Genomic DNA, 11497 nt, shown 5'->3' with positions numbered 1-11497 from the left:
ATATGAAATGCGTATATGTACCTTCTCCAAACCCCACTTGGTGAAAATTTACTGAATTTATTGTTGTTTATTGTATTTTAATTTTGATTCAAGTCTCCTTGTATATCCATAAATTTTGAATTATAGTCGACTCTTTTAATTTAGATTTACTAATTAAGTTTGAAAGCAAATTAACTACTATATTTGTTACTTATAAATTTGTATCAGATTTGGATTCTAATCCTCATCCACATCTTGAAGTTAAAGTCCATGCAAAAAACACAAACAAATAGTACCTTATATTAACCACCATTTCTTGCCATATAACTCCTACTTTTGGTTGCATCAACTGAGGATTGGGGATTCACATATAAGTTTGGATCTATGATTAGTCAATCAATAGAGATTATTAAATGAAGTGCTATGTTTATCGATAACGAGAACATATGCGAATCCTTTCCATTCTTAAAATATTTTAGATGAAACAACGAAAAACTTTGAATAATAGCATTATCATTTTTATTTTTTTTTGTAAGTAAAGAAAAAAATTCATAAAAGAGACAAAGCAACAAAAAAAAACATAAACCAGCTAATTATTTTGTTAAAAACTTGATGTGAGCTACAATAAATAATAACATATTTGGGATACAATATTTATTTGTATTATTTAAATAGATACAGTACTTATTTTAACAATAATTGCTACTTTTTAGTAATTTTAGTCTTTTTTTTATAAAGTTTTATTAATTAACATTATACATACGTGCCGAGCACGTACACAATACTAGTTCATACAGACATTCGAACGGTTCGGTTGTTTTAATTAACAAGAGTATCAGTCTTTGGATGAGACACTTTGATCCCCTTTTCATTTTTTTCTCCCCCATTCTTGTTTAAGACTCATTTGTTTGTAGTTAATGGAGGTCTAAATCTGAATGGTTAAGACTTCAGATCATTAAGTACATTTATTTTTTATTAAAATTTTAGTTTTTAATAGGTCTTAATCATTCAGATCTAGAATCAAGTCTTAATAGGTCTGAAGAGGTATTCTGGTGTGGGATAATATTCACCGTCACTTTATTCATAATCATCGGTCACCACCTTTGCCACCGCCATCATTGTCAACCACCACTAACCACCTCCACCATCATAACCACCATCGACAATAAATATCGCTACCAACCACTATCACACCTATTACCTCTATTATTCTAATTATATTTAACGCCACCACCACCGTCAACACATCACCATCACCAATCACTACCAATCAATCCCTACTATCGACCAACTCATCTATCAAAACTAGCACCACCGCTAACGACACTAATACATCACAACCTCCACACATTCTTTGACGGCCACCACCATTGTCACTAGTAACGCCACTTTTACCATCCCTTCAATCACTATCATTACTACAATTTATCTCTACTAACAACCATCTCCACCATCACAACTAATAATATCTCCAACTATCACCAACAAATTGTCAACCATCATTCATTTATTTTTCAGTCATCACAATCAACACCTCCAACTACAAATATCAAGCAACATCACATCACAACCACCACCACTATCAACCGCTACCATCATAACAGTCACGACAATACCAACCATCACAACTATCACCACTAACATTACTAATCACTAACATCAATCATTGTCACTGCAACCATCATTATAAACCATCTCCACTATCACTAACAAACATAAAATTTTTTTTCCAATCAAATAATAATTTTATTCTATTAAATTACACACTTTTATGATATATAATTAGTTATTTATTTGAATTATATTTTTTATTTTATTATATATACAAATAATTTTTTTTTGTACATTTAGATGTTGAAAAACAGTCTTAAATCATTCAGTTTTTAGATTTAGAGACAACATCTTAATCACTGCACTCAGATTCAGACGTCTGAATCTTAAAAAAACAAATGCAGCCTTAGAAAAGGATCAACGCAAGGATCTTATTTCCCCTTTCACAAACAGGTCTTGCAAGAAAATAAAAAATCATAAATTTCTCAGTGATACCATTGCCTTGCCTGATGAAAGCCTCAATTGAGCCAACATTCTCCGATTAGCTTGGTTCCCATAGAGAATCATACGAACAGAACGGTACGTACTTTTTTTTTTTTTTTTTTCTTTCCTCCATCCATAGGGATATGAAGTAGCAGTAACCATGATACATGCTTCGCGAGGACAAGGAAAGGAGGATGGGGGAAGATTTACAATCAGATTCCAGAAATATGCAAAACACAATTTTTTTTTAGTTCGTAATACAAACTTTACAACACGTCTAGTTGACATGACCCTAGACAGCAGAATACTATCAAAATGAGGCATTGAGCAAGATTAAAATAATTATATTGTAAATTTGGTCTAGAGCTCCAATGTTCTTATGCTGAATCTTGAATCTCCAACCAGCTTAATAGCTTATCAACTCAGTAAACTGAACGCTTTCAGACGAATTTTCATCTGCTAAACCATCAAAGCTCTTATAATACAACAGAAAACCTGAAACACAAAGGTTGCCTTAGTAAGTAGATTCTGCACAATGATAGCTAGCATCAAAGTTTGGAGTATGCAATAGTTTTGCTTTCTGCTATAAGCTGAGGATGAAGCTATAGTAACATATTTGTTGGAACAATCGTGAGAAATGGTTATTCAAAATCCCAAGTACTTCAAAAATTTATGCTGGTCAACTACGGAATTCGAGCAAAAGTCAAGTCTGCTGGTAATCACTATGGCCGAGAAATCAATTACTTACTTCAGGGTTATGTACTGCTAGAGAGTAATAAATCAATGCTAAAAAACGATCAATCATTCAGCTGAATCTGAATGATTAAGATGTTGTCTCTAGATCTGAAAACTGAATGATTAAGACTGTTTATTTTTCAACATTTGAATGTGTAAAAAAAATTTATTTGTATACATAATAAAATAAAAAATAAAATTCAAATAAAAAATCAATTATATATTAAAAAAGTATGTAATTTAATACAATAAAATTATTAGTATTTGATTGAGAAAAAATATTTATGTTTGTTAGTGATAGTGGAGATGGCTTATAATGGTGGTTGCGGTGATAATGATTGATGTTAGTGATTAATATTGTTGGTAGTGATAATTGTGATGGTTGGTATTGTAGTGACTGTTATGATGGTGGTGGTGGTTGTTGTGATGTGACATTGCTTGATGTTAGTAGTTTAAGGTGTTGATTGTGTTGGCTGAAACATGAATGCATGATGATTGACGATGTGTTGGTGCTAGTTGGAGATGTTATTTGTTGTGATGGTGGAGATGGTTGTTAGTAGAGATAAATTGTAGCGATGGTACTGGTTGAAGTAGTGGTAAAAGTGGCATTACTAGTGACAATGGTGGTGACGGCCAAAGAATGTGTAGAAGTTGTGATGGATTAGTGGTAGTTAGTGGTGGTCCTAGTTGTGATGGATGAGTTGGTTGGTAGTAGGGATTGACCGCTAGTGGTTGCTGATTGTGGTGTTGTTGATGTCAGTGCTGGTGGTGAATATAATTAGAATAAAAGAGGTAGTAGGTGTGGTAGCAATTGACAATTGTGGTTGGTAGCGGTATTTTTTGTCTATGGTGGTTGTGATGGTGGAGGTGGTGGGTGGTGGTTGACAATGGTGACGGTGACAGAGGTGGTTAGTGGTGGTTAGTGGTTATTCAATACCAGAATATCTTTTCAGACCTATTAAAACTTAGTTCTAGATCTGAATGATTAAGACCTATTCAAACCTATTAAGAGTTAAAACCTTACTAAAAAACAAATGCACTTAATGGTCTGAAGTCTGAACCATTCAGATTCAGACCTCCATTAAGTGCAAACAAATGATGCCTAAAAGTAGAACTTAAAACTTACTCCCTCTGTCCCAATTTATGTGATTGTGTCTATCTGAGCACGGAGTATAACAACGAACAGAAGATTTTTAAGATTTGTAGTCCAAAACAAGCCCATAGATATGTTACCTTTCTCGAAAATGAAAAGTAAGCCAATAGATATTTGTGTAGTTATAAATCATCTCACTAAAAGGTAAATGAAAAGTTTAAAGTTAAGTTTTTACTAAATACAAAAACATGTCATTCTTACTGGGGCTGACATATTAGGAACGAGTGTCACATAAATAGGGACGCAGTGAATAGTATCTTTGAGTACTTTTCTGTCGTTAGCAGAACAGACAAAGCTAATTATACATCCATCTACTTACATACATGAGAATTCTTTTAAAAAAACACGATGGTCGACTTTGTGATGAACTGCTCCATCTATAGATCCTTCACACCAGTACAACATATGCTCTTACTTGGATTTCCACATATTCTAATTTGGCCTGGTAACGATCTCACACAGCCAGCCTACTTATGCAAAAGGGAAAAAAGTGTTTAAATTTGTTCTCTTAATCTTAAGATCTTTCGGCTTTGCTACAATGAGTGTTAATGTAGGGGGAAAAATGAAGAAATCTGAAGAACTCACCGCTCAAACCGTTCTGATTCTAGAGGATAATACTTGTGCAACCCTCCCTTTGGATGGATAAGAGTTGTTTGCTTGGTAGGCAAAAAGTTATTTCCTTCTTCATCAACGGAGGTTTGAAGGCCACTGTCATTGCAGAAAGATTCTACATCACATTCCTGAATAACGGCATTAGAGCAGCCAAAATTAGATTGTGGAGAGCTGAACTAATTCAGTCAAAACTCTTAATACTAGATAGGGTTTTACCTTCATCATTAGGAGTTTGGAAAGAGCCAACAAGGGAAAAGGCTGAGGCTTGTATCCTCCATAATTCACACAGGAAATAGCTAGTGCTCGAACCTTAGTGATGCAAATGGAGCAAATTAAGGGGAATCAATTAATCCGAAAAATAAAAGAGAAAGAAAAAAAGTAATGAAGTAATCCTACATACGAAGTAGAGATATTTGTTAAAGCACTAAAATAGGCACTTGGCTTTGCAGTGCCAGCATTAGTCAGGGATTTTCAAACTATTAAGTTAAAGTCAGCGTCATCTTGTCCCATGCTTTATTACGGATTTGTTTATTATTCCTTGTCTTGAGCCGGGGGTCTATCGGAAACAGCCTTTCTGCTTCTCCGGAGATAGTGGTATGGATTGTGTACATCTTACCCTCTCCAGACCCCACTGTGTGGGAATACACTGGGTTTGTTGTTGTTGTTGTTGTAAGTTAAAGTCAGCCATAACAGACCAGCCTCAGTTTCCAGTTTTCTCCAAATAAGAAGCAGACTCGTATGGTAGGAGAAGGATCAAACCCCAATTATATTCCAACAATGACGGAAATCAGGCAATGAGAGAGAATTGCCACAGGAGCAAGTTTCGCTATTATACGAAAACTCACCTCATTGATAGAAGGTTCAATAATGCAATACTGCAAGTAGGATGCCTCAGACTCTGTTGTATGGATAAAGTTCTTGTAGAAGCCCAATTTAAAGTATCTGCCACAAAATAAGAAGCAAAAGTTGACCTTCCCATGTACACTAATAAAGCGTATTCTACTAGCAATGGTAATTGATACTAAATGCCTTTGATCTACCTCAAGATCTTCCGAGCAAAATACATTTCTATTGACTTCATAATGTGAGAAGGAACATGGCGGAACCATAAAGATAGTGTCTCCCCCTGCAAATCAAGAAGTACAATGTTTAGCGAAATTGAAGAAAGGAAATGGTCTCAATGTAGGCACTGATATTCAACTGCAATTCATAATTTTTGATAAATACAAAAAGAGTTTTTCTTTTTTTAAAAAGAAAAACTTAACTGTTCCTTGGGTTTTAGAATCAAGGTGGAGAAGCACATAAAAGGAAAAAAATTCAGCTTCATTTTCGAAGATGGACTCTGAAGTTCGATTTGCTTCATAAAGATTATACAAAGTCGCCAAAGCCTTCATTAGCTGCTCCATGTTGAGGTATGACAGCGAAGAGATATTTGAACCGCTACATCTTCTAAGCTTATGCTGGGAAATTATATGGAATTTAACCTGTGGAGAAAAATATATTAAAGCTACATATTTCTGAACTTTCTGCAGTAATACTAAAAGAAGGATCACTTGAACATCTTAAGCCTAGAATCTATTAAATAAATTTTTTTGCCTGGTTTCCTAAATAAGAAGCCTCCTTGTCATTACAACCCGTGAAACAAAAGATCAACAAAGAAGGGGTAGACACATAAAGAGGTGGGAACTTAGTAATAGAATAGAGAAATATTAAACCACAGCGAACACAATAGCTCCCAGATTGATGTTAAAAATCTGCTGTAAAAGGAATGAAATTGCATCCATCTCAAAAGAAATCTACCAGAACTCATAACTCCTACTGCCTGCGAGGATAGGTAACCCTCATGCAAGTATTCAGCTACAGGGGTAGCAACAAAAAATACGATTTCTGAAACATCAAAACATTCAGAAACCCGGGTTCATTTCTTACATTAAGCAAAAAGAGCTACTCCCTTCACTTCAAATTACGTGTCTTACTTTCCTTTTTAGTTTGTTCCAAAAGGACTCTTTTTATATTTCGTAAGTTTTTTAATTCCAGCATTCTCAATTTACCCTTTATGACACTTCCTTATAGGAATGACATGGCATGTTTAAGGAAACTGTATTCTTGATATGTTACATACAACTTTAGCTTGGGACCACAGGAATCAAAAGACTTCTTTACATTTTTAAACTTTGTGCCTAGTCAAACTAAGACCCATAAAATGAAACTGAGGGAGTGTGTCAAAATCACGAAAGTTATTCCAGTTATACGATAAAATGTTTCTACATTTACAATGTCTAAATTCATTGTATTGAAAAACGGACTATGTAGAGTATTGGCATTTTAGGATATTCTTCTACACTGCAGGAGAACAAATACCTACCCTATAAATAGAGAACAATCACTTACCATATTGTATAAGATGAGGATTCCAATATAAAGGGCTCCTACTGTGTAATCTGAGAAATCAAGTCAGTGATCCATATGCTCTTTCCCTCTTCTATCACTAAAATCTCTTTTCCTCTTTTTTTTTTGTTTTGCTTGACAAAGGTAAAGAAAATCATTAAAAAACACCCTGGAGGTGCGTAGTTACAAAAGCTATTTACAAAGAAATTCCGTTGTTCCCTTAAATAGACAGGGAACCGATGAAGTTAGCATGCAAGAAACTAGCAGTAGGAGAACATGGTCAAGCGGTTAAGGTAGCGTGATGGCTAAATTTGTATCTATAAATAGGTTAAGAGGTGTATATAGTAGGGGGCACAACATCCACACCAATAGAACATTCACTTCTTAGTATCAATAAAATTCATCTTTCGAATTCAATTTACAAGCTTCTCAAATTCCTTTATTGATTTTCTTTCGCTTTCAACAATATGTTCAGTGTTAAATTTGCTCTCACTGGATCAGAAGACTAGAGGAAACAAGATTGAGATGCAGGAACCTTAGGATGTTCAGATGCAACATATCATGATTAATGCACTACATAAATGTACACTGTTCCAGCTCTAACTCAATTATAAGATAACCTGAATAAATGAGCATACCATTCTCTCATACATAGAGACCACTCGACTACAAGAGATATTTTGCATACTTAGATCTTGTCTGATGGACCTCATCCTATCAAAGATGAAGTCATGAACCACCTCAAACGAATGCTCCGTAGAGTCCAGCAAATTACACAGATAGTTTAAAGTGTCTTCCAACACTGAGAGCGGCCTCACATCAGAATCTTGCAGAGTCTTTACGGATATAGTCCTGCAGAACTAACAAAGAGAAATTCAATATACCATTATTGCTACAAAGACTGAAATTGTGAATAGAATTTGGAAAAGATGAAAGTAGGTAGACCAAATCTGAGATCAGTTTCGTCACAATCAACACTTTAATTATAAGTACAGATTTTAGAAGAGAAGGAAGGCTGACTAAATACTATATTGCTCATACATGCTGTAAATGAAAAAACGTAATAATTTCAGTCAAGTTTGAACCTTAGCCATACACACAAAAGGGGCAAATTAGCCTGGACATGAATGATACTTACTAACTAGTACGTTATAATGGAAATAGGAAACTTTTTAAGACATGAACATGCTATTCTTTTTGACCATTGAAATAAAATTCCATTGTATCCAAATGAAGCAAAAGAAGATACTGTTTGGAATCTTTAGTACTGCTCTGGGGTATATTTTAACATGATAAAATGAGAATTTTCACAGATCTATCTTTATTTACCCCTTTGGAGCTCTGCATTTTAGCAATATTGTCTAGTTTGTTTTGGAACTTACTGCACAGAATTACTTGGCTCAAGTGACAGCGATAGATCTTTAATCCTGTCTAACATTATTGAGTAGTGCATCTATTTAATGCTTTTACCTATGGACTATAATTTTAACAATTGTTACATGCGAAAGCTGAAGCAAGTGGACTTCTACTTCAAAATTAATAAGGAAGGGCCTTTTAACTCCCAGGGAAAAAGTATGTTCTGCAATCCGTGATTGAAAATGTGGTCGACTTGGATGGTATTAACCATTTGCACTAATATCTACAAACTTGGCAGTAATTAATCAATGCATAGAAGGGAAAATTGTTTGGTATTGCATAAGTCAACAATTTTTTTCTAATTCCTTATTAGTAAGTCGTTTTACATTTGTCGCATTCTCCAGCTGTTTCTTCATCTCTTTTACAGAACCTCAAAACTGGAGAGTCCACTTAGCCTGCTTCTGAAAAAGTTTTAGTCAGGGTCTATTATTTTATTCATGCATTTTAGAAACGTAAACCTGTTCTACGACAGTCCAAAACTAACCATTAACTTTTAAGGTCCAAATGGCAACACAAGCACAGCCTATCACCTGTATAATCAGTGAAGATTAAACATTTTCTTTTTGATCCAATACTATATACTTAGTGATTCTCAAGAAAGGGCCATGTTAAATGCTTGCTGAGCTATTACAGTTTAGTCTGTTTCCCCATATCTGACAAGCGGGCTACAATCCAGGAATGTTTTGTGAAGTGAAACAGTGCCGGATCCAGCTTTAGAGGGTTCGAAAAATAAAAATATAACAAAATATAATTTCAAGGGATGTAATAGTATGTAGTCTAAAAATATAAAATACTTAACTTATTTTAAAGTTCTTTTTTTTTTTTAATATAGCAGGTGAGGTATGTAGTCTTTTTTTTAAAAGCTGTAGGCTTCTTCTTTTTTGTTCTGTAGGCGTCCAGCTGTAGGTTTCAATCTAATAAGCCAACAAAATATAATTTCAAGGGACGTAATAGTATATAGTCTAAAAAAATAAAATAATTAAACTTATATTTTAACTTATTTTTAATTTTTTTTTTTTTTAATATAGCAGGTGAGGTATGTAGTCTTTTTTTTAATAGCTGTAGGCTTTTCTTTTTTGTTCTGTAGGCGTCCAGCTGTAGGTTTTCAGTCTACTTTTTTTAAAAAAGCAACTTAATGGGGATCGAACCCGCGACCAAGCCTGAAGTAGCGCCCCAAGAAGTGGAGATTGTACCATTGAGCTATCCAACAATCTTGTGTCAAGTGGTTCAAAATTAATATATGTATATAAATACAGATTTTCTACCTTATATATAAAACGTAAGTTTTTGCCGAGGGGGTCCCCCTCGCCACTACGTAGGTCCGCCCCTGAAGTGAAACATAGTTTAGCTGATCAAGCAAATTAATATCAACTATCAACTACACCTCAACACGAACCCAGTTCGGGTTAGCTACGTGAACTCTGACTACTCGTTCGGCTACTTTAGAATTCAGAAGATTTATAATTCTTATAGTGGTTATCAACCTACAAGCCTTCTTCTTTTAACTGGACTCGAGAGTTGAGACTAGATATCCTTGGAGTTAAGTAAAGCAAACAAATATGTAAAGAAATAACTAATCAAAATCACTCCTCCTACTCGCTAGAATACCCAAAATGTTACTCCCTTCGTTTTAATTTGTTTGTCTAACTTTCCTTTTTAGTTCATTTCGAATAGAATGCTTCTTTCCTTTCCTGGAAATGCTTTATTTTCAATTTTCCACATTCTACGTTTAAGATCACCAGATTAAAGGACATTCTAGTACATGGTACATATCGTTAATTTAGGACTACAAGATTTAAAAATATTTCTTTACTCTCTTAAAACTCCAAGTCAAGTCAAAATCAGACAAAAATATTGAAATGGAGGGGTACCTTTTTAACAGCAAGGTTTGGTGATGATTGGCGAGGATTTCCATATAACCTCTCGAATACAGCTAAGTCTCGCAGCCTCTCTCGCTTTTCCCTCTCCTCAACTGCAGTGTTTTTTAGAAAGAAAATCCAATGAACTTATTTGGTATTGCAACTTCACAAGGTTCAGGATATAAAGGCAGCAAAAGCACTTCCTCCTAAAGTTTACACTTCAAAATTTTTTATATACATACTCCCTCCGTTTCAAAATAAGTGTCACTTTAGTTTTTTTAGAAAAAAGAATGTACTGTATTCCACAATGTGTCATCTCAAAAATTCAAGACAAATTTAGTTGTTTTTTCAACTATACCATTGTATTAAAAAACTATTGTTTCCTAATAATGCTTAATTCTCAAGAAACATCTAATAAATAGATAACTTAGTAAACAGTAACATCTATATTTACATTATTTTACTTAATGGGCGAGAAATGAGCTAAATTGGAACTTATTTTGGAGGGAGGGTGTATAATCCAGTTAAACAAACTGGAAAAAGAATTTACAGCAGCCTTGTTAGTACCAAACCAGTTAATTTAGCTGATAAACTGAATGATATTGAAAGTTTCTCAAAAAGCAGCAAAATTAGAAGAAAACCAGAAAAGGAAAAAGGTGATGATACCAGGGCACATGAAAGGGCAAGTTCCAACTAAAGATGGTAAATTCTGAATATCATCAATATCTGCATCAATGGCTTTGTCGCAATTGCTTGAGCTTGTCTTCTTGGTATTATTATTGTTATTGTTAGGGGTCGAAGAATTGACATTTTTGGACTGAAAGTTACGGGAAGATTGAGAAGGGTGCAAGGATCTGGAAGATGAAGACGAAGAATAGTTGGGTCTTGGCCTGTAAGGTGGTTGACTCCTCCCCGCCATCGATCGGCGCTTCTACTTCACTGTCCCTTCGATCGGAAACACACAAAATCCAAAATCCAGTTATAATATAAAATTGCTTTGAGTACCCCTAAACTTTAGACTATGTTTATTTGGAGCACACATAATTTAACAAGTCACAATAATTAACAACATAAAATATGTTGCATATCCAAAATTTGATTGTTTCTTGAGAAAATTGAAGGAAAAGTGTCTTTTAAGTTTTGAATAAAGGATTGGTGACATTGACCAACTTAAAGGGTCAAACATCATCAGAAAACTTGATTAAGTTAATTGTGAACTTGATTAATATTTTCAAAACTTTCTAATCTTTTCAAAGATACAAATCAATCCAACCCACATCACACCCTTCTTCAATCCAAATCAACCACTCTCTCTCTCTCT

General features: G+C 34.3%; 1 protein-coding gene across 2 annotated transcripts; it reads right to left on the bottom strand.

Annotated features, from left to right (window-relative positions):
- Positions 1-2239: 2239 nt before the first annotated feature.
- Positions 2240-11183, bottom strand: LOC107872892 (SAC3 family protein C). Of its 2 annotated transcripts, none has more exons than XM_016719546.2 (9): positions 10843-11183; positions 10189-10289; positions 7540-7761; positions 5779-5997; positions 5554-5639; positions 5359-5455; positions 4730-4822; positions 4487-4641; positions 2240-2508 (listed from the first exon to the last, which is right to left on the bottom strand). In XM_016719546.2, exons 1-9 carry the CDS (start codon positions 11093-11095, stop codon positions 2490-2492), a joined length of 1245 nt encoding a protein of 414 aa, XP_016575032.1. In that variant the 5' UTR covers positions 11096-11183; the 3' UTR covers positions 2240-2489. The 2 variants fall into 2 exon arrangements, with proteins under 2 accessions (XP_016575032.1, XP_016575033.1); XM_016719547.2 differs by lacking the exon at positions 2240-2508 and adding an exon at positions 4021-4368 and having other exon boundaries at positions 10843-11182.
- Between the last annotated feature and the right edge of the window lie 314 nt (positions 11184-11497).

This window comes from Capsicum annuum, chromosome 6, assembly GCF_002878395.1.
Source record: "Capsicum annuum cultivar UCD-10X-F1 chromosome 6, UCD10Xv1.1, whole genome shotgun sequence".
NCBI classification, from domain to species: domain Eukaryota; kingdom Viridiplantae; phylum Streptophyta; class Magnoliopsida; order Solanales; family Solanaceae; genus Capsicum; species Capsicum annuum.
The sequence above is the reverse complement of the archived record's forward strand: the minus strand, read 5'-3'. Positions and strand labels throughout refer to the sequence as shown.